This window comes from Diaphorina citri, unplaced genomic scaffold, assembly GCF_000475195.1.
Source record: "Diaphorina citri unplaced genomic scaffold, Diaci psyllid genome assembly version 1.1 scaffold828, whole genome shotgun sequence".
NCBI lineage: Eukaryota > Metazoa > Arthropoda > Insecta > Hemiptera > Psyllidae > Diaphorina > Diaphorina citri.
The window spans coordinates 99,858-123,712 of record NW_007378260.1 but is presented as its reverse complement, the minus strand read 5'-3'; the positions used below and the strand labels follow the sequence as shown (position 1 = coordinate 123,712).

General features: G+C 37.3%; 1 protein-coding gene across 2 annotated transcripts; it reads left to right on the top strand.

The window, feature by feature from the left end:
- Nucleotides 1-10: 10 nt before the first annotated feature.
- LOC103512347 (RNA-binding protein Musashi homolog Rbp6-like) lies at nt 11-22,809 on the top strand. 2 transcript variants are annotated; one of them, XM_017445367.2, is made up of 4 exons: nt 11-249; nt 13,364-13,426; nt 15,407-15,669; nt 22,132-22,809. In XM_017445367.2, the coding sequence occupies exons 1-4, from the start codon at nt 195-197 to the stop codon at nt 22,171-22,173; spliced, it is 423 nt and encodes a 140-aa protein (XP_017300856.1). In that variant the 5' UTR covers nt 11-194; the 3' UTR covers nt 22,174-22,809. The 2 variants fall into 2 exon arrangements, with proteins under 2 accessions (XP_017300856.1, XP_026681654.1); XM_026825853.1 differs by lacking the exon at nt 13,364-13,426.
- The last annotated feature ends 1,046 nt before the right edge of the window (nt 22,810-23,855 follow it).

The window sequence follows — 23,855 nt, the reverse complement described above, 5'->3', positions numbered from 1 at the left end:
CCCCCCACCACCAGCCAACAGCCCCCGCCCCGGTAACCACCCCGGTCTCAACCACCGAACGGTCGACAAACACGACCACCTATTACGACCTTTCCCGATCCCACCCGATTGACACTTCGGCTCCGATCGGCGGAAATAATAAAGCCATCCCCAAGTCGAAAAACGGGCCGGCCGCCGGCCAACAGCCGTTGATCATGCGGCCAGACCAAATCTATCCTGGCGATGAGCGAGTTAAGACTTACGTGACAGGTAAAAGTCTTTTCTGTGTCTCTCTGTATCTAATGCAACTCGGGGCGTAGCCAGACTATAGGCGGAAGGTGGAGCAGCCTTCCAAGATACCTAAGTGGGACTTGTCCCGTAATAAAAAAAAGTAAAAAGAAAAAAACCTTACTTAATCTTCTTGTCGGTCGTGCTATCTTCGGGACAAAGTGACCCAAACGGAACTGTGATGGAAACACTTACACGTAGGTATGCAACTATGCAGGTTTAAAGAACTTTTCGTAAGGAACTTTTCCTAAAAAAATATATCTGAAATTTCTGAGCTCTAATATTTAAAAGATTTCCGAGTTCTATTTCTTTCAAAAGTGTTCGCCTAGTTCGAGAAAAAAAAAATCGTCTTGGAAAGTAAAGCACCCCCCATCGACCCCTGAATTCTGGCTACGCCCATGCTCAACCCTCAACACTTGGCCCAGCCACTCATTAACAGGTAGACCTGACAGGTACGGCTGAAAAGGTCCGCCCTACTTGATACCTGATAGTGAGTGGCTGGCCTTATGTACATGTTACAGGTAAAGCTTGTTATTCTAGGGCTGGGTCACACTGGACGACATGTGTTAGCACGCGACTTGTTAGCGCAGTGTGAACTAGCCCTTACTTCTTCAGTGAACTAGTTTTGTTGATTTAACTCACCTTGATTATCATGTCCACTAAACGCCTAAATCTTTAATCATTTTCACCGATATCCTTCTCTATACTGATTTAGATTTCTCTCGATTTGTAGGATTTTCTTTAACAGATAGGTATTATAGAAAATAGGATAGAGTTTTTCAACTAAAAACCTGATATCCCTTTTTTCATTTTTTTTTTTTTTTTTTTTTTTTTTTTTTGTGTGTTTTTAGGGTTAGGGATAAGGTACAATGGACTGACGTGGATGGGTGAAAAATAAAAAAAAAAAGAGAAAGATTTAGGAACGACCCAAATTTCCAGACCGTCCTATATTTCGTCCCCAGGCCCTGTTTCTCCCGTGCTAATGTAACGTTTTAGACAGGTATATTATACACCTACATGTCTCTCTCTCCTCTTCTCTCTTTCTCTCCTCTCTCTCTCTCTCTCTCTCTCTCTCTCTCTCTCTCTCTCTCTCTCTCTTTCTCTCTCTCTCTCCTCTCTCTCTCTCTCTCTCTCTCTCTCTCTCTCTCTCTCTCTCTCTCTCTCTATCAACTGTGTAGCAATCAAGACTGGGTAAACAAGAGCATGTAATAGAGAGAGAGAGAAAGAGTGTGTGTGTGAGAGAGAGAGAGGTTAACTGGTAATTAGAGAAAGCACAAGTGAATTTTCAAACATACAATCTCCCTCATGCAAATACTAGGGGAATAGACAGAGACGAACACACTGTGAGAGTGAGAGAGCAAGACACACAGCGAGAGAGAGAGAGAGAGAGGGGGGGAAAGAGATTGTGGGAGAGAGAAGGAAAGAGACACACATGCGAAAAATCTTGCTGTTGGCTTTTTCGACCCTATTGATTCTGGATGAGGTTAAATCCATGTCCGAGAAAATTGTAATTGCAGCTATTCGAGGATGGTGTCGAACTATTTCCAACCATCTATATAAATAATGAAAGAAGGAAAAAAAATTGGAAAAATGAATTATTATTGATTACTGTGTCATGGGCAACCATCAAAGTCTGGATGGATGCCTCAGTAACTTTGTGAAGGTCTATATTGTGAAGTGTAACAGTTATTTCTCTATCGACAACCATCAAAGTGATGGCAGTTATGTAAAATATATTTTTACCTTCTTCTTCTTCTTCTTCTTCTTCTGAGGAGGAGGAGGAGGAGGAGGAGGAGGAGGAGTTGGGTAAATCCTTACTAGTTTTACAATGCAGGCTGAAAGCTGAAATATCCTTTTGGTCGTCTTTCCATGAATCGTTTTCTCAAGAAATGAAGGGAAAAAATTTCATTGCTCTTTCCTACTGAAAATTTTGTTGGAGATCCAGTCCCATTTTTCAAGAGGGTCTCTAGTTCCTCCCTGACTCAAAGTTACCCCGATTTACAGTATTTAGTTTTTGCTCGTACCACAACATTGTATTGTCTATTTCTCGTAGGTATATCTACTAATCGTATAAAATCCGCCCCGGGCGGGAATCGAACCCACGGCCTAGCGCTTACAAGGCAGACGCACTACCAACTAAGCTAACTAGGCTGGCTTTCATAGGTTTTGATTCTTGGCGACTACGCACTACAAAAAGTTCCTTGTCTACGCTTCTAATGTACAACGGGTCTAAAGGAATGAAAATGGAAATTCTCCGGAAATTTTAGCTCTTGACTATACGTTAACCATGTTATGTTTTATGTAAACTATGTATTTATGTCAATGTAAATTCTATGAGTGTTCTATGTACGTTCTATGTATGCAGGAGACATGGCGTGAACTAATTAACTTGCCGGAAAATTTATCAAATCACGGGAAAAACGTTTTGCCTAACTAAATTTTATTCGAGATAGGGCAGCGGTACCACGTGTGTGACACTAATCCTAATGTAGTCCCCACATTTTAAAATTTATCAAATCACGGGAAAAACGTTTTGCCTAACTAAATTTTATTCGGGATAGGGGAGCGGTACCACGTGTGTGACACTAATCCTAATGTAGGCCCCACATTTTAAAGAATTTCCTAGTTAAAATTCTACAATAGACAGGACGAAATTACGCAGACGTTCACCAGTGAAGGGTTAAATAGATTGGAAGATGTGTTATCTCTGGCCGGGTGGGTATCACACTGCATTCGTACGCCGGAGGTTCCAGGTTTGATTCCTGGTGGGGTCGAAGTTTTTTTTTTTTTTTGCTCTGTGCTCGGGGAGCACTCAGCCTCGTGAGGCGTTACCAGTGGTTACATATTGAATTAATGAGAAATACCTAATAGTAAAGGAGGCACTTAGTAATGCTGTGATACCCACTGAAGTTGTGGAGAAGCTCTCTGCTTCACCACAGATAATTCATGGCTTGACTGGTTTTATTTTGATATATTTTAATCCATCTTTTCATCTTTTTTTTTTTTTTTTTTTTTTTTTTTTTTTTTTTTTTTGTGTGTGTTTTTAGGGTTAGGGATAAGGTACAATGGACTGACGTGGATATGTAAAAAAAAAGAGAAAGATTTAGGAACGACCTTAATTTCAAGACCGTCCTATATTTCGTCCCCAGGCCCTATTTCTCCCGTGCTAATGTAACGTGACCAAATCTATCCTGGCGATGAGCGAGTTAAGACTTACGTGACAGGTAAAAGTCTTTTCTGTGTCTCTCTGTATCTAATGCAACTCGAGGCGTAGCCAGACTATAGGCGGAAGGTGGAGCAGCCTTCTAAGGTACCTAAGTGGGACTTGTCCCGTAATAAAAAGAAAAAAAAAACCTTACCACTTACATCTTCTCGTCGGTCGAGCTATCTTCGGGACAAAATGACCCAAACGGAACTGTAACGTATGTATATACCTACACGTAGGTATGCAACTATACAGGTTTGAAGAACTTTTCGTAAGGAACTTTTCCTGAAAACATACCTGGAATTTCTGAGCTCTAATATTTAAAAGATTTCCGAGTTCTATTTCTTTCAAAAATGTTCGCCTAGTTCGAGAAAAAAAAATCGTCTTGGAAAGTAAAGCGCCCCCCATCGACCCCTGAATTCTGGCTACGCCCATGCTCAACCCTCAACACTTGGCTCAGCCACTCATTAACAGGTAGACCTGACAGGTACGGCTGAAAAGGTCCGCCCTACCTGATACCTGATAGTGAATGGCTGGCCTTATGTACATGTTACAGGTAAAGCTTGTTATTCTAGGGCTGGGTCACACTGGACGACAAAAGTGTTAGCACGCGACTTGTCGGCTCAGTGTGACCTAGCCCTTACTACTTCAGCCATTGATTTTTCTATTTATTTTATTACCTACTTTCTATTATTTTTTTATTGTTATCTATTATTATTTGCTACAACTTCCTTCTACGATTTTCCACGGTTCGTATTTTGATATTTGACAGGTACCTACAATCTACGTAGGTAATTACGATACAAACTTCATTCACAGTTTTTACTTCTTCTTTTGGACAGAAATATTTTTCAGGAGCTCTTCTGTTTTTCATGGAAAGACGGTCAGGATATGATTATGAACTAAAATAGCAAAATACTCTGCAAAATAGGTACCTAAATCATACCTAAATATGAAAGAACAAATAGAGAAAAAGTTCCTATATAATTTTAAAATGATTATAACAAGCTGGGCCCGTCCCTCCGGGAATTTTTTAGCCCGTAGTTTATGCGATCGTGATTAAAGAAAATCAGTACCTATTATTCTTGATTAGATTTGGCTCTGTGCTCAGGGAGCACTCAGCCTCGTGAGGCGTTACCATCAGTGGTTACATATTGAATTAATGAGAAATACCCAATAGTAAAGGAGGTATTAGTAATGCTGTGATACTCACTAAAGTTGTGGAGAAGCTCTCTGCTTCACCACAGATAATTCAGGCTTGATTGGTTTTATTTTGATATTTAATCCATCTTTTTTTTTCTGTGTTTTTAGGGTTAGGGATAAGGTACAATGGACTGACGTGGATGGGTGAAAAAAAAAAGAGAAAGATTTAGGAACGACCTTAATTTCCAGACCGTCCTATATTTCGTCCCCAAGCCCTATTTCTCCCTCCCCAAGCCCTATTTCTCCCGTGCTAATGTAACGTTTTAGACAGGTATATTATACACCTACATGTCTCTCTCTCTCTCTCTCTCTCTCTCTCTTTCTGTCCCTCTCCCCCCTCTCTCCTCTCTCTCTCTCTCTCTATTGTATATCAACTGTGTAGCAATCAAGACTGGGTAAACAAGAGAATGTAATAGAGGGAGAGAGAGAGAGATACAGAGAGTGTGTGTGTGTGTGAGAGAGAGAGAGAGAGGTTAACTGGTAATTAGAGAAAGCACAAGTGAATTTTCAAACATACCATCTCCCTCATGCAAATACTAGGGGAATAGACAGAGACAAACACACTGTGAGAGTGAGAGAGTAAGACACACAGCGAGAGAGAGAGAGGGAGGGAAGGGGAAAGAGACTGTGGGAGAGAGAAGGAAAGAGACACACATGCGAAACAGTGTGAATGAGTGTGAGAGAGAGGGAAAGATAAAGAGAGACAGGGAGAGAGAGAGAGAATAGAGAGGGGGAGGGAGGGAGAGAGACAAGGTTATGAGAAAAGTACACACATGCAAACACAAGTGAATATGGAAAGAGAGAGTGAGAGGGAGGGGGAAGAAGAGGTAGAAAGAGTAGGAGGGATGGAGGAGTAAAGGGAGAGAAAGAGAGGGAAGAGAGTGTGAGTGAGAGGGAAACTGATAAGGTTAATTGGATTAACATGCGCTGCTACTTAGTCTTTGACACTTCGGTACATATCTCTCTCTCTCCCTCCATATCTCTCTGTTTGCCTCTCCCTCTTTCTCTCCCTCTGTTACAATCTCTTTCCATCTCCCTCCCTATCCCATATTGTTTGTCTCCCTCTTTTTCTCTTTCAATCTCTCTCCCTCTCCCTCGCTTTCTGTCCCCATCTATCTCTCTCTCACTCTCTCTTCCTGTCCCTCTTTCTTTCTCCATGATAATATCCCTTCCTTTTGTTTCTCTTTCCCCCCATTTCTCTTTCCTTTTGTTTACTTACTTGTTCCCTCCCTTTCTCACGCTAAGCAAATACCGTTGACATGGTGTATTAGTTACGGTGAATAGAGGCAGATAAATGAGAAAAATAGACGAAATTACATGGATAGAGAATAGAGAGAAAAAAGGAGAGAAAAAATAGAGATAAAAGAAGAAAGAGGATAGAAGAATGAAATTCAACGAGAGTCGTAGAAGGTAGAGAAAAAAGGAAATAGAGGAGAAGATAACGTAGGGTAAAATGAAAAGAGGTAAAAGTAGACAAGGCAGAATAAAATGGGAACGGGAAGAGGGAAGAGAAGAGATTAGAATGAGAGAAGAAAGAAAAAGAATAACGAGAAGAAGAGCAAGGAGAAAAAATGGGAGAGGAAAGAAAAGGGAAGATAATATAAAGAGAGAAAAAGAGGTAAAAATAGACAAGGCAGAATAAAATAGAAACGGGAGGAAGGAAGAGAAAAGCTGGAGGGATAAATGAAGTGGGAAGAGAAGAGGATGAGATGTAATGAGAGAAAAAAGAAATAGGAAAGTAAAGAAAAAAATTGCCTATAAGAAGGAGAACAAGGAGAAAAAAATGGGAGAGGAAATAAAAGAGGAATGAAGATAACGTAAAATGAGAAAAAGGGGTAAAAAATAGAGTAGAATAAAATGGAAACAGGAAGAAGGGAAGAAGGAAGAGAAAAGCTGGAGGGATCACTGAAGTAGGAAGAGATGTAATGAGAGTTAGAGGTAGCAGAAGAATGAATGTGAATGAGCAAATGTAGGCTGAAATTGTAGGTACCTACGTTTGTAAAACAGTGGCGGTTAACTGTAGGGTTATTCTATAAATAAATAAAGAAACAAATAAACTAATTGACAAACAAACTAATAAATAAATAAAATATTAAAAAGCCAATTCCTGTTGGTCAATAGTGCTCGGAGTTTGTAAGAAAAGTGATTTGAACATCTCCTCTAATTTGTGTGGAGTCTGTGGAGTGTTGTGGAAAAGTAAGTGTGACATCTCCACTAATGATTTATGTATAGCACATTGCATAATCAATCGAGATACACGGCGTTCACACAAATTTAGGAAATAATTATGTACATAGTTGTGTAAACAGTTTCTTAAGTTACCTACTTATGCGTACTTAACTTCAGATTTAGAGGACAAAATCATATTTAGGCTATTATTATTTTTTGCGCCATAAAAAGTACCTACCTACGGAAAGCCTTTTTTTTAGGAGTCTATTACCTACGAAGATACTTTTAAAATTTCATTAGAGCCCCTACCTACCTTGATCGAGTATATACCTGTCTACCTAAGATCTATTTTACGATATGTTGTACATACCTAGGTGTAAATGCAAAATACTTTTTCACACGGGATTCGAACCCGGAGCCCCGGCACTGTAAGCCCGCATAACGATTTTACGATATGTTGTACATACCTAGGTGTAAATGCAAAATACTTTTTCACACGGGATTCGAACCCGGAGCCCCGGCACTGTAAGCCGGCATAACGGAACAATTGAAAAGTTGATTTTTCTTGTTCAGCTGTATTGTGAGTGTGTATTGTGTAAATAACCTCTTCATATCTACATCATATATATACCATATACCCACGTGACTTATAGGGTGAATTATAATCTGATTGTCTAGATTATAAAGGTCTGTCTGCCTCGCGTAATCTAGATTGGAGTCTTGAAAAGTGTGCCGTGAGAGATTTAGGTATCGTATAGGAAGCGCTCTACTTTCTTCCCTCTCCGTCTTGCTTCGAGCTTAGTTCCAAATTGACCAAATTCCACTGCCTTCTCTCTCTCGCGCGGTAGGTATCCCCCCTGCCCCTCCCCCACGGCATGGTATCGCTAGGCCTCCTGAGGTAACGAGATGGAGCAGAGTTGGGACAAAGTTTAACAAAAGTTACGGGGTGGCTCCTTTACGTGTATACAGGGAGGTACCACGTTACAAAACAAGGCTCTATTTTCCCACCTTCTTTGCTTGCGTACACAAAAATTCCCATACGTACATTGTAGACACTTGAGTACAAAAAAATCCGACCCAATTGGCCATTCCAATTTCATCCTTTTACTCTGATGGATCAGCCTGGTTAGCATAGATTCCTATTGGTTCGATTCCCGCCCGGGACGAATTTTATCCCAAACAGATAAGGTTCGTTCTCGGAAGGGCTGGCTTTCTCCTATCCTGTCCTCCTTCTCTTCCATATCGGTACAATTCGGTTTTCCATATCGGTACAGTTACAGTTCCCTTTAACAAACCTCTTATAAATGCTAGAAAGTCTCCATAGAATCTCTATCATTTTCATAGGTTTTTTTTTAAAGAGCTTTTTTAAAACTAATATTTCTTGTATAAGACTTTGTGAATATTGTTTTTTTATTGCGTTAAATTATTTAAAACAAAACAAACATCATTTCTTATGAACTGCTCAAACTTCATTTTCACAACTAAATTTGTTATTTCGGTTCCAAAACTTTAAAGCCCTATATCTCAAAACAACGATTTGTCCCAAGGGCCCTTTTTCCATTCTGCTCCTCAATTGAAAAGTTGATTTTTCTTGTTCAGCTGTATTGTGAGTGTGTATTGTGTAAATAACCTCTTCATATCTATACCATATACCTACGTGACTTATAGGGTGGATTATAATGTGTGATTGTCTAGATTCTAAAGGTCTGCCTCGCGTAATCTAGATTGGAGTCTTGAAAAGTGTGGCGTGGTGGCAACAAATTTGAGAAGCACTGTTCTAGGCCTTAGGTTGTGGTTATGTACCGGGTTGAGATGAGCTCGGACTAGGTGAGACAGGATATTGTTTCTCTAGTTTAGCATGGGAGTGGTAACTGAAAAACCAGGTTTACCAACCTTGCCTTCCCCAACCCGGTACATAACCACAACCTTAGAGTCGGTAGACGAAGGAAAAATGTTCGATTCCTGAGTTGAAAAACCGCCGGTTTTCTTTTCATGACCTGAGCCAAAATCAGAGTATAAACTTTGACTTTTGTTTCTCAATAAAATGTACAAATTAACTGGGGTTTTTAACTCTTAGATTTAGCAATCTGATTGGCTGAAAATTTTGAATTCAACCAACACTTACTTACTTTCCGTGTCTTCTTCTTTCTCATCAAATCTTTCTTCCCCAGAAGTTTGAGACGTAAATTGCCCTCTCGTTTGCCGCAAGGAGATCTGCGTGAGTGCATGTCGTCTCCATTTGGCCGCATACCAGGAGATGTTCATGCGTCTGCTCACTGCCGCATCCTCTTCGTACCCCCATAGCTTTTTGTTATATTTGCAGCAGGAGACTCCGGACCGAAGGCGATTGAGGGCCTTCCAGGTTAGGAATGGTTGGCTGCTCCCAGTAGGTAGTTCCTCCAATCAGATTGCTTAATCCAAGGGTTAAATTTAAACCTAGATTAAATTATTTGGCCCTGGCCATAAGTGTAGATCCTGTTGTTTCGTTTGTATGAACGCCGTGTATCTCATTTGATTATGCAATGTGCCACACATGCAAAATTAGTGGAGGTGTCACAATTCCTTTTCTTAACTGACGAGCCGTTTGTGAGTCTTGATGAAACACATCGGTAAAACAAACGGATTTACAGGTGACTAATTAATATAAAGTTATTGAATTAAAACTTACAATTCACTTCCTTCGTTCATCACAATTCAATCTTTCGGACATACCACCCTGTATTTGTATTTCATGAACATGTTTATTTATTTTATTTTTATTCGTCTTTTTTTTTCGCTTATGATTGCATTTCCCTGCATTAATTCTCTGTCTCTCTCTTCCTCTCACTCTCAGCTCTCTCTATCTTTCTGTCTCTCCTTCTCTCTCTCACTCTTAGTCTCTCTCATACCTGTGTTCGTTGTATTTATTGAACCAAACGGAATCGCGTTAACCCCTCCATCTTTTCCTCCCTCCCCTCTCCAGCCCCCCATCTCATCCATCATTACCATTTTTTTCCTATACAACCCCCTCCCTTCGTTATTTTTGTTCAGGAGGGAGAGAGAGAGAAAGAGAGAGGGAGAGAAAGAGAGAGAGAAAGAGAAAGAGAGGGAGAGAAAGAGAGAGAGGGGGAGAGAAAAAGAGAGAGAGGGAGAGAGGGGGGTTCGATTAAGGACTTCCTCTACGCTTGAATTAAATGATTAATGGATTTTTACGTGACAAGTCAGAAGTTGAAAAGTTTAAGCTTCGCTAGGTCGTGGGTTCGATTCCCGCAAATGATTTATTTTGAGATCAGTAATAATGGAAATATTGAAAAATCTTTCTCCCAATAATCAGGTACTGAGCCAAAATCAGAGTATAAACTTTGACTTTTGTTTCTCAATAAAATGTACAAATTAACTGGGGTTTTTAACTCTTAGATTTAGCATTCTGAATGGCTGAAAATTTTTAATTCAACCAATACTTACACACTTTCCGAGTCCTCTTCTTTCTCATCAAATCTTTCTTCCCCAGTAATTTGAGACGTAGATTGCCCTCTCGTTTGCCGCAAGGAGATCTGCGTGAGTGCATGTCGTCTCCACTTGGCCGCATACCAGGAGATGATCATGTGTCTGCTCACTGCCGCATCCGCAGGTTGCATCCTCTTCGTACCCCCATAGCTTTTTGTTATATTTGCAGCAGAGGAGACTCCGGACTGAAGGCGATTGAGGGCCTTCCAGGTTAGGAATGGTTGGATGCTCCCAGTAGGTAGTTTCTCCAATCAGAATTGCCAACCAATTGGTAATTGGTAATTCAACCAATCAAATTGCTTTTTCCAAGGGTTAAATTTAAACCTAGATTAAACTCTTATTTGGCCCTGGCCATAAGTGTAGATCCTGTTGTTTCGTTTGTATGAACGCCGTGTATCTCATTTGATTATGCAATGTGCCACGCATACAAAATTAGTGGAGGTGTCACAATTCCTTTTCCTAACTGACGAGCCGTTTGTGAGTCTTGATGAAACACATCGGTAAACAAATTTACAGGTGAACTAAATAGGTATGAAGTTATTGAGCGTGAGTGAGAGGGAAACTGATAAGGTTAATTGGATTAACATGCGCTGCTACTTAGTCTTTGACACTTCGGTACATATCTCTCTCTCTCTCCCTCCATATCTCTCTGGTTGCCTCTCCCTCTTTCTCTCCCTCCCTTACTATCTCTTTCCATCTCCCTCCCTCTCCCATATTGTTTGTCTCCCTCTTTTTTTTCTCTTTCAATCTCTCTCCCTCTCCCTTGCTTTCTGCCCCCATCTATCTCTCTCACTCTCTCTTCCTGTCCCTCATTCTTTCTCAATGATGATATCCCTCCCATTCCATTTCTCTTTCCTTTTGTTTACTTACTTGCTCCCTCCCTTTCTCACGGTAAGCAAATACTGTTGACATGGCGTAGGTATTAGTTACGGTGAATAGGGGCAGATAAATGAAAAAAATAGACGAAATTACATGGATAGAGAATAGAAAAAAGGAGAGAGAAAATAGATATAAAAGAAGAAAGAGGATAGAAGAATGAAATTCAATGAGAGTCGTAGAAGGTAGAGAAAAAAGGAAATAGAGGAGAAGATAACGTAGGGTAAAATGAAAAGAGGTAAAGAAAAGACAAGGCAGAATAAAATGGGAACGGGAAGAGGGAAGAGAAGAGATTAGAATGAGAGAAGAAAGAAAAAGAATAACGAGAAGAAGAGCAAGGAGAAAAAATGGGAGAGGAAAGAAAACGGAAGAAAATGTAAAATGAGAAAAAGAGGTAAAAATAGACAAGGCAGAATAAAACAGAAACGGGAGGAAGGAAGAGAAAAGCTGGAGGGATAAATGAAGTGGAAAGAGAAGAGAATGAGATGTAATGAGAAAAAAAAAAGGAAAGTAAAAAATTACCTATAAGAAGAAGAAGAACAAGGAGGAAAAATTGGGAGAGGAAAAGAGGAATGAAGATAACGTAAAATGAGAAAAAGAGGTAAAAAACAGAGTAGAATAAAATGGAAACAGGAAGAAGGAAGAGAAAAGCTGGAGGGATAACTGAAGTAGGAAGAGAAGAGGATGAGATGTAATGAGAGTTAGAGGTAGCAGAAGAATGAATGTGAATGAGCAAATGTAGGCTGAAATTGTACCTACGTTAAAGCAGTGGCGGTTAACTGTAGGGTCATTTAAATTCCTCTAATCTGTGTGGAGTCTGTGGAGTGTTGTGGAAAAGTAAGTGTGACATCTCCACTAATGATTTATGTATAGCACATTGCATAATCAATCGAGATACACGGCGTTCACACAAATTTAGGTTGTGTAAGCAGTTTCTTAAGTTACTTTATGCCTACTTAACTTCAGATTTAGAGGACAAAATCATATTTAGGCTATTATTATTTTTTGCGCCATAAAAAGTACCTACGGAAAGCCTTTTTTTAGGAGTCTATTACCTACGAAGATAATTTTCAAATGTCATTAGAGCCCCTACCTACCTTGATCGAGTATATACCTGTCTACCTAATTTTTTTTTTTTTTTTATTTTGGTATTTACTTCGTCTTCTTTTATTTTCTTTTAGTTTGGGTTTCACCAACGGTTTAAGTGGAAGATTTGGAGGGTTTATTTCTTGGAAAAAAAAAACACTTAAGATTTTTCTTTCTAAAAATGATAATTTTACACAACAACAACAACAACAACAAAAACAATAACAACGCCAATAAAACTTCCAGTTAAACAAGTTGTTGGAGCCCAATCATTAGCTTTTCATTTCATTATTATTTTTCACACCCACTAGAAAGTTTCCCTCTTGGTTGACATCCAACCTTATCATTGTTCTCAGGACTCAATCCACTAATCCAGCTAGTACCGAGATTAGAGGTGAGCTAAAAATCAGATCCACTAAAAAAAGATATCCTTTTTTTAGTGGAACTTAAAAACAAAAAACAGTGCGGTTGGTTTGCTTTTGCTGGATTTTTGTTTGGAGGCATGTTTTTGTGGGTGTACCTTATCATTGTTCTCAGGACTCAATCCACTAATCCAGCTAGTACCGAGATTAGAGGTGAGCTAAAAATCAGATCCACTAAAAAAAGGATATCTTTAAAAACAAAAAACTGTGCGGTTGGTTTGCTTTTGCTGGATTTTTGTTTGGAGGCATGTTTTTGTGGGTGTTTTTTTTTTTTTATGTGTATTTTGTTTTTCAGTTTATTTTATTATTACTATTTATTTTACAAATCTTGAACGTTAGGGATCTATTCTATCTATTTTGCTCGCTCTTTTTTTTTTTTTTTTGTTTTTTCTTTTAGTGTATAGCCGACTGCACCTAATGTGTCCGCGAAAATAATAATATAAATCTTGGGTTATTTATTTATTACTTTTTTTATGACTATTTATTTTTTGTAATATTGTAAACCTATGCTATCTGTGTATCTTGTTCATTGTATTACAATTGTAGGTATATCTTGTTTTGTGTATTGTCGAGCACTAATATTTTGTACATATTTTTCTCTGTCTTTTCCTTTCTCTCCCTCTCTCTCTCCTGTTGGTATCTAACGTAGTGGACCTAACCAATGGACAATTAACCAATAACAATTCGCCCTTATTAACACAGGCGCTCTCAGGTACCTACAGCTTCATAAATCGGCGCTCAAGAAACAATAGCGTCTAAAAAAGTAGCACTTTTTTTAGTAAAATTTACGAAGAAAAAATAAAACATACCTATGCCCCTATGTTTTGCCTCTTCGGCTAAGTTTACAAAACGATTGTTGGGCGGTATTGTTTCTTAAGCGCCAATATTTTATAGCTAGGTTCCTAGAATAGACATAGACTAGAACAGCGGTCCCCAAACTTTTTCTTCTTACGAGGTCCCTTTTTTTTACGAGGTCCCTTTTTTTCAATTGTGAATGCTCCGCGACCCCTTTACTATATCTTATATGATTCCGGGGGTTGCGAAGTCCTTCACGGCCCCTAGTTTGGGAATCACTGGACTAGAATTTATATACCTACCTAATTACCTATCAGCTTGTCTAAACAAGGTTTTGTATAATATTTTAGGATTTTTTTTTTTTTTGTACCTACTTTCCCTATACCATAATGATGAAAGTATGTAATCGCCTGAAATGCTTTAACATACAACAAGGGAACCAAAATTTTTAAAACTTTTTATTCCAATCTCGATTTTTGATTAAACTTTTCAATTTATGTTTTTAATTTGTGGTTTAACGATTGCTGCACTATCGGAGTGCAAAGTAATGAGATCTCAGTTCTGTTTGCATGATGCCTGTGTTTTTCAGTCATTATCCCCTGGGGAATATCTTTCATCGTCATATTTGTCATTTTTTCATCCAATAATTTTATAATTCTCAAATGAAATATTTACTGAATTTGGTAACGAGAAGTGTGCAGTACCTATGCATGAAATCAATGTTGGGTGCTTTGGTAAATTTCTGATCCCCAAGGGAATACATAACTTAAAGCTTGACACTTTCATTGAAGTATTTACATTTGCACGAGTGTGAGGATAGAAAGAAACATACAGGAAACATGTTCAAAGCATGGTATTTACTACAAGTCTCTAAAGACGACAAGAAAAGTTTCAATTTAAAGTGCCAATCCAATCATTTGAAATTCAGAGGGTGAAAAATCTTTTTCTACAAGTTTTTCAAAGGCGACAGACCTAGGAAAAAACTATCGACATAAATAAAATCAATAATAAAAGAAATGTAGATGCTATTTTAAATGGATTTTTAAAATATTCTAAAAATATATGAACATTTTAAATATTATCTTTTGCTTTGTACCATTGTTTATATTGTTCTTGTTCAATATTGTTAAAAATAAAGTACTTGAAAAAAAAATACTAATAAACATACAGAACTTTGTTGAGCTTTTGGCACTCATGAAATCATTGAAACACAGCATGCACGAATTTACAAATACAGAATCAAAAACATTGTTATAGTGGAGTTTTAGTACAGTGGGACATCTTTTTCCAAGTTACAGGCACTACCTACTTATAGTCAAATGGCATCTTTTATTTTAAGTAAATACTTTCATATTATAGCATATTGATGGTAGACTCAGTAATTTTGTGAAGGTTCATTTTAAATATCTAAATATACATACCGAATTATGACAAAAGTACCTTTTGGTAATTGGTAATTACTACATTAGCATCTTGTTCCAAGTTCAAATAAATCATTTGAGCTTTTGGCACTCATGAAATCATTGAAACACAGCATGCACGAATTTACAAATACAGAATCAAAAACATTGTTATAGTGGAGTTTAGTATAGTGGGACATCTTTTTCAAAGTTACAGGCACTACTTACTTATAGTCAAATGGCATCTTTTATTTTAAGTAAATACTTTCATATTATAGCATATTGATGGTAGACTCGGTAACTTTGTGAAGGTTGTTCATTTTAAATATCTAAATATACTTTCATATTTGTTTTTGAACCAACAACATACCGAATTAAGACAAAAGTACCTACATTAGCATCTTGTTCCAAGTTTAAATAAATCACTTCTTATATACCTTATACCTCTGAAAACGACTTGTCAAAAATCTCCATGTCCGCCCCTGTTTGGTTTCCAGTGATGAATAATTACCAGGCGGCAGCAGCGGCGGTGGCGGCCCAGCAAGGTTTCGGCGGCGGACCCCCCACCTCGCCGCACACTGGCGGTTCCACACGCGGCACGGGCGCCTTCCCCTCCACCAATTCCCCGGGCCCCACCACACTCGACCTGTACAGCTCGTCCGGGCCCGACTCGGTCGCCAACTATGTCCAAGCCACCTCGCCCCAGTCCAACGGGTTCCCCGCTATAGCCGTCAGCCGAGCGCCCATAGCCTACAATCCGGTAAACAAGCCCAGCCTAGCTCTCTCTCTCTCATTTCTACCCTCTCTAGTCTTTCTCCCCTCTCTCAACAGATGGTCCCTGTTTTTTTCCCTTCCTTACCTTCTTTTTCCCCCCCGTCTCTTTCTTGATTCTTTCTGTCCCATTTTCTGTTCTATCCAACTCTTCGGTATTTTCTCATTCCTCCTTCTAGAAAACGTAACTCTTTTCTCTCTTTTTGTATTCTACCTGTCCCACTCTCCCACCTTTTTTTCCCTTTTCCTCTAATTATACCTTGTTTCTTCCCTCTGGCACCTTTTTCCCTTGTCCTTTTCCTCACATTTTACCTTGTTTCTTCCCCTATTCTTATACCTTGTTTTATCTGGCACCTTTTCCCCCTATCCTCTAATCTTACCTTGTTTCTTCAACTATTCTTATACCTTGTTTCTTCCCTCTGGCACCTTTTCCCCCTTTCCTCTAATCTTACCTTGTTTCTTCCCCTATTCTTATACCTCGTTTCTTCCCTCTGGCACCTTTTTCCCCATCTCATTTCACCCTAATTTTACCTTGTTTCTTCCCCCATTCTCATACCTTGTTTCTTCCCTCTGGTACCTTTTTCCCCATCTCATTTCACCCTAATTTTACCTTGTTTCTTCCCCTATTCTCATACCTTGTTTCTTTTTTTAAATTTTTTTGTTTTTTTTTTTTTTTTTTTTTTTTTTTTTTGTACCTACTTTCCCTATACCATAATGAGGAAAGTATGTAATCGCCTGAAATGTTTTAACATACAACAAGGGAATCAAAATTTTTAAAACTTTTTATTCCAATCTCGATTTTTGATTAAACTTTTCAATTTATGTTTTTATTTTGTGGTTTGTATTTTGTATTGAAAATACACCATTTATATTATTGTATAATTATTATTTATTCTTGAATTACTCCTGAAGAGCTTTGAGCCTTTCTGAAGGAAAATGTGTGAGAATAAATCCGTTTGACTTATTATCTCTATTTAATTGAATCGAAAAAAAAAGTTTGACTCGCTGAAATGAAAATTAGATAAAAGTGAAAGCAGCAAAAGGTGCCTTGTCTAGGTAGGCCTCTACATCATGCATGTACGACTATGTAAGAAAAAGTCACTTACTTTTAAAATCCAATACCTACAGAAGCTATTTCATATTCTAGTTCAATGAAACACTCATCCTTTTATGTTTCTAAAACAATATTAACAAAAATAGATCATACCTAATCGGTATGTTGTGACGCATGACGGCTAAATTTTTCGACACCTAATGTGTTAACACAAGTGCTTCTTGTATTCTTAGTAGAACTATAAAGTATTAAAAATGCCACGTTATCTATCCAAGTATTTAATGATTATTCATAAAATAAAATCCGGTATATTTTGTTCATTGTGATATTTTATGTTGATTTTAACTTAGAATATTTGTAGTGTCTAGAAGAAAAGAGAACTACTCAATTTTAATGGAGGTAATGGAAATATGATTTATATCAAACTATTAACTATAGAGCACAGTAAAATTTGTTAGAGATGAAATTTTTCAGTAAAAAAAAAAATCAGTTATTATCAATTTTTTAGTAATTCATTGTGATATTTTATGTTGATTTTAACTTAGAATATTTGTAGTGTCTAGAAGAAAAGAGAACTACTCAATTTTAATGGAGGTAATGAAAATATGATTTAAATCAAACTATTAACTATAGAGCACAGTAAAATTTGTTAGAGATGAAATTTTTCAGTAAAAAAAAAGCAGTTATTATCAATTTTTTTAGTAACAGATCTCACTAGTTACCGGCCCGCGTCTCTGTCCAAAAAGACGAATTGAGACGCAAAAATGACCTTTAGGCCATAAAAAATATATGGCTTATAAAGTCGTTTTTGCGTCAAACCCCTCATCCCTCAATTCATACACGCCATCTTCAGTAACACACATACGTGAAATCTCGAGAATGGCAAAAGGGAAAAAATACTACAAGAGGGGAAAAAGTGACAGGGGGTGAATATTTATTCCCTGATTATAAACGAAAAGGAAGGCGGCGGGAAAATCCCTCAAACTTTCCTGCGAAAGAGAGACGTATAAAGTTCCCTACCTATTGTTTCAACACTACAGCCCATTGTAACATGAAATAATATAGTGGTAGACCACTACATACCTCAGGCCGTGGTTATGAACAGGGCCATCGTAGGCCATCGTCGGCCTTTTTGCGTGTAAAGTTGGCGGGAAATTCGGATTTTTGATTTTTTTTCCGCAACTTGAACAATCTGAATTCATTTTTTACTTTTTATCTTTAGTTTGCACGTTTATATTATACTTTTAATTTATATTAGCTATAAAAACAAGCAAATTACAAAGCAAACAAAAATAAATATAAAATGAATTTTAAAAATTGCCGCCGGGACAGCTATCTCACGTCGTCCGAGCTCATCTCAGCCCTGTTCATAAACACAGCCTTAATGTGAGGATAAAAAATTCGCATTCAAGTTTCTCTCTCGCTTAAGTAGCGTGAGAAAAGGAGTTCAAGGCAGAGATAGAGAAATAAATGTTAAAGTGGAAAAGCTAAGGAATTGACGTTTCCTGGAGGAAGCCCAGCCTAGCTCTCTCTCTCATTTCTACCCTCTCTAGTCTTTCTCCCCTCTCTCAACAGATGGTCCCTGTTTTTTTTCCCTTCCTTACCTTCTTTTTCCTTCCTTTTATCCCATTTTCTGTTCTTTTTTAGACCTACTACCTTCTTTTGCTCCCTTTTATCTCTGTTTTTCTACCAGACCAACCATTCTTTGCCATTTTCCCAGTTTCTCTCTTCTTTTCTCCCTTTTTCTTCATTAGATATTTCTATCCTATTTTCTGTTTCTACATTTTTGACCAACTCTCCATTCTTTGTCATTTCCCCATTTTCTCTCTTTTTCCCCTGTCTCTTTCTTGATTCTTTCTGTCCCATTTTCTGTTCTATTCAACTCTTCGTTATTTTCTCATTCCTCCTTCTAGAAAACGTAACTCTTTTCTCTCTTTTTGTATTCTACCTGTCCCACTCTCCCACCTTTTTTTTCCCTTTTCCTCTAACCGCACGGGGCGAACTTTATAAACAGATGAGTTTTCTCGGGAACGGTTGGCTTTCTCTTATCTTGCTGTTGGCTTTTTCGACCCTATTTATTCTGGATGAGGTTGTCACAAAAGATCTAACCAGGTCGCAGTGACCAAGGGCGTTTATTAAAGCCGATGGCCCTACCTGTACCAATAAATACCAATGGATGAGGTTAATGTGAGGAGTTGGGTAAATCCTTACTAGTTATACAATGCAGGCTGAAAGCTGAAATATCCTTTTGATCGTCTTTCCATGAATCGTTTTCTCAAGAAATGAAGGGAAAAAATTTCATTGCTCTTTCCTACTGACAATTTTGTTGGAGATCCAGTCCTATTTTTCAAGAGGGTCTCTAGTTCCTCCCTGACTCAAAGTTACCCCAATTTACAGTATTTAGTTTTTGCTCGTACCACAACATTGTATTGTCTATTTCTACTAATCGTTCTTCCCTCTTGGCACCCTTGTCCTTTTCTTCTCATTTTACCTTGTTTCTTCCCCTATTCTTATACCTTGTTTCTTCCCTCTGGCACCTTTTCCCCCTTTCCTCTAATCTTACCTTGTTTCTTCCCTCTGGTACCTTTTTCCCTTGTCCTTTTCCTCACATTTTACCTTGTCTCTTCCCCTATTCTTATACCTTGTTTTTTCCCTCTGGCACCTTTTCCCCCTATCCTCTAATCTTACCTTGTTTCTTCAACTATTCTTATACCTTGTTTTTTCCCTCTGGCACCTTTTCCCCCTTTCCTCTAATCGAACCTTGTTTCTTCCCCTATTCTTATACCTTGTTTCTCCCCTCTTGCACCTTTTTTCCCATCTCATTTCCCCCTAATTTTACCTTGTTTCTTCCCCTATTCTTATACAGTCTAGGACAGACCTGTCTATTTACTTTCATTCTAGACCTGTGTCGCGTTTACCCCATGGTGTTGAGTGGGGGGTCCAAAGTCCAACTTCTTTGTGTTACTTTTGTTCTTGAAATTTTTCGTTCTGTTTCGTCTCCATTTTGTTGTTTTTATTTTTATTTTTTTTACTTTTCTTACACGGTAAGTTGGGGTATCTGTGACCCCTGGAGGGTAGAGCCACCAGCAACATTTTCATCGGACTTGAGTGGGGGGTCCAAAGTCCAACTTCTTTGTGTTACTTTTGTTCTTGAAATTTTTCGTTCTGTTTCGTCTCCATTTTGTTGTTTTTGTTTTTATTTTTACTTTTCTTACACGGTAAGTTGGGTTATCTGTGACCCCTGGAGGGTAGTAGCCACCAGCAACATTTTCATCGGAAACAGTGTTTCTCATCAATCCAGAAATGTTGCAATAATCCAGGGACTTTTTTCGCTCTCCAGACAGACTTGTTTCTGAATTTCCCTTGACTGTTAGTATGTAATAGATTTCATTTTTATCTTGAATGTTGCTCAACATTCGATACTCTTGTTTCACAACAGTCGCGCAACTGTTTAGGTATTTATTTATTTATGTATTTCATTTGACACTCGGTTTGTTCCTAAACAAATGTTGCTGGTGTTCACTAGGCTTTCCAGGATCACGTTACCCCAGTTTACGGTACCTAGTTATTTTTCGATATGCGGGTTAATCGCCCCTACTTCATCCTGAACACAGATCTCACTAGTTACCGGCCCGCGTCTCTGTCCAAAAAGACGAATTGAGACGCAAAAATGACCTTTAGGCCATAAAAAATATATGGCCTATAAAGTCGTTTTTGCGTCAAACCCCTCAATTCATACACGCCATCTTCAGTAACACACATACGTGAAATCTCGAGAATGGCAAAGGGAAAAAATACTACAAGAGGGGAAAAAGTGACAGGGAGTGAATATTTATTCCCTGATTATAATCGAAAAGGAAGGCGGCGGGAAAATCCCTCAAACTTTCCTGCGAAAGAGAGACGTATAAAGTTCCTTCTTTTAAATGTGAGGATAAAAAATTCGCATTCAAGTTTCTCTCTCGCTTAAGTAGCGTGAGAAAAGGAATTCAAGGCAGAGATAGAGAAATAAATGTTAAAGTGGAAAAGCTAAGGAATTGACGTATCCTGGAGGATGCATCGAGATGGGAAGAAAATAAATAAGGAAGTAGGTATATGGAAAAGGATAAAATAACTCTATTTGAAAAGAAAGTTCTTAATACTCTTGAAAAGTACTTATTTTTCTATTGAAAGAAATCCAACCGTTTCTTCTAGATAGGTACATATTATGGAATTATGGTGATTCCACCAGCAACATTTTCATCGGAAACAGTGTTTCTCATCAATCCAGAAATGTTGCAATAATCCAGGGACTTTTTCCGCTCTCCAGACAGACTTGTTTCTGAATTTCCCTTGACTTTTAGTATGTAATAGATTTCATTTTTATCTTGAATGTTGCTCAACATTCGATACTCTTGTTTCGCAACAGTCGCGCAACTGTTTAGGTATTTATTTATGTATTTCATTTGACATTCGGTTTGCTCCCAAACAAATGTTGCTGGTGTTCACTAGGCTTTCCAGGATCACGTTACCCCAGTTTACGGTACCTAGTTATTTTTCGATATGCGGGTTAATCGCCCCTACTTCATCCTGAACACAGATCTCACTAGTTACCGGCCCGCGTCTCTGTCCAAAAAGACGAATTGAGACGCAAAAATGACCTTTAGGCCATGAAAAATATATGGCTTATAAAGTCGTTTTTGCGTCAAAGCCCTCAATTCATACACACCATCTTCAGTAACACACATACGTGAAATCTCGAGAATGGCAAAAGGGAAAAAATACTACAAGAGGGGGAAAAGTGACAGGGAGTGAATATTTATTCCCTGATTATAAACGAAAAGGAAGGCGGCGGGGAAATCCCTCAAACTTTCCTGCGAAAGAGAGACGTATAAAGTTCCTTCTTATAAAAATTCTCTCTCGCTTAAGTAGCGTGAGAAAAGGAATTTAAGGCAGAGATAGAGAAATAAATGTTAAAGTGGAAAAGCTAAGGAATTGACGTCTCCTGGAGGTTGCATCGAGATGGGAAGAGAATAAATAAGGAAGTATATGGAAAAGGATAAAATAACTCTATTTGAAAAGAAAGTTCTTAATACTCTTGAAAAGTACTTATTTTTCCTATTGAAAGAAATCCAACCGTTTCTTCTAGATAGGTTCATATTATGGAATTATGGTGATTCTAAAATAAATACATATCTTTCTATACGTGCGTCTACTGTCTACCAATAGGATATTCCATCAAAAATGTCTCTTTTTAGGTAGTAACGCGTGAGATCTGTGTCTGTGATGTCATAGATTATGTATACCTTGATTATCTTGTTTATACTGCTAGCATAGGACTAAAAAGTCCCTTTCTTTTCTTCGCATTGTACTCTGCATTCATACAGAACTAATTTTCTCCCCATTCTTATCTGCTTTCAGGTTTATGGAAACCAAGTGCTTAAATTGGCCTTATATCAATAATAGTAGTCAACAAATTGTAGTGATTTATCAACGAGCAAACAAAAGTTCTCCAGTTCTTCAAAATTTTGAAGGCAATATAATTATGTTTAATTAACTGTAAATTACACCAACTTAAGAAAAAGATAAAAATAAGTAAAATTATCTATTAAGTAATTTATATTTTTCAAATTATTATTACATTATGCTTCATTTTTATTTTCGTTTTCGAGAAAAAAGAAAATATGTATGTAATAAAAGTTATAATTAATTTTAAGAAATAAATTGAATATGAATTATGATCAATTTTAAAATTTAAATTTTCTATTGAACGCCTACATGTTATGAAAGGTTAATTATTTTCTACAAATTTTCCAATGAAAATATTGTAATGTGTACACTTAATTTAATTTTTATCAATTTAAACAATGTCTTTATTTCTTTCTGTTTATAAAAATTGGTCTCGTGTTGGGAATTCAAATAAAACTATATTTATAAATATAGCAAGCATGCAGATCTTCCAGTGTTTTGACAATAATTTCCCACATAGAAATGGACAGTAGTTGTAGTCGAATAGTTAGTTATTAAAAAATCACCGATTTAATCGTGAAGAAACAATTCGATCTTAATATTACAATAGGTATAATGTTAGCAAGTGCATTTCTTTTAACGCAAGAGACCAATTTTTTGTGCAGAAACTACATAAAATATACATACTTTTGAAAATATTCAATTTAAGAAAGTAAATAAAATTTCAATTTAATATTAAAACAATTTAAAAGCAATATAAATTTTAAATGATATTTTTAATTTATATTTTCTATATACTTATATTTTGTATTGAAAATACACCATTTATATTATTGTATAATTATTATTTATTTTTGAATTACTCCTGAAGAGCTTTGAGCCTTTCTGAAAGAAAATGTGTGTGAATAAATCCGTTTGACTTATTATCTCTATTTAATTAAATCGAAAAAAAAAGTTTGACTCGCTGAAATGAAAATTAGATAAAAGTGAAAGCAGAAAAATTAATTTACTTTGTAATCCTCTTTACTTATTTTTATTGATTTTAAATGTCGACCTTGTTATTTTTTTGAGATATTTTTCACTACCTATTGAAATGCATTCGGTTTGCAAAGTGATAACATTATTGTCAGGTATTTGATTTAAAACATAAGAATCATTTAGTCGAGCCTAGTATAGGATAGAAAAATATGGTGTCACCACTGTTAAGCCTTATTAACCTATTTCAAAAGAAGAAAAAAATGTGTTTTTATCAAAAATAATAGTCAGTGCTACAAGTATACTAACTATACTACTCTGACACGCAAAATAAACCCCAGTTTTACTGTCTTGTGTTGACTTGATGTTGGCCCATCTTTGGACATTTTTTGTGTATCTTCGATTGCAGAGAAGCCCAAAATGGATTTCACCATGAGTTGAAAGCAGCAAAAGGTGCCTTGTCTAGGTAGGCCTCTACATCATGCATGTACGACTATGTAAGAAAAAGTCACTTACTTCTAAAATCCAATACCTACAGAAGCTATTTCATATTCTAGTTCAATGAAACACTCATCCTTTCATGTTTCTAAAACAATATTAACAAAAATAGATCATCACCATGAGTCTGTTGATTCGGGATTAAAAAGATAAAGTCTGGCCTGTGTTTAACAGAGAACATTAAACTTTTGGTTAACATTTAA

Excerpts from the sequence above, each read along its gene's own strand:
- LOC103512347 (XM_017445367.2), top strand. The coding sequence starts at position 195 with ATGCGGCCAGACCAAATCTATCCTGGCGATGAGCGAGTTAAGACTTAC. Across the intron at positions 250-13,363 it reads AGTTAAGACTTACGTGACAG|TGGACCTAACCAATGGACAA; the intron begins GTAAAAGTCTTT and ends TATCTAACGTAG. Across the intron at positions 15,670-22,131 it reads CGCCCATAGCCTACAATCCG|GTTTATGGAAACCAAGTGCT; the intron begins GTAAACAAGCCC and ends ATCTGCTTTCAG.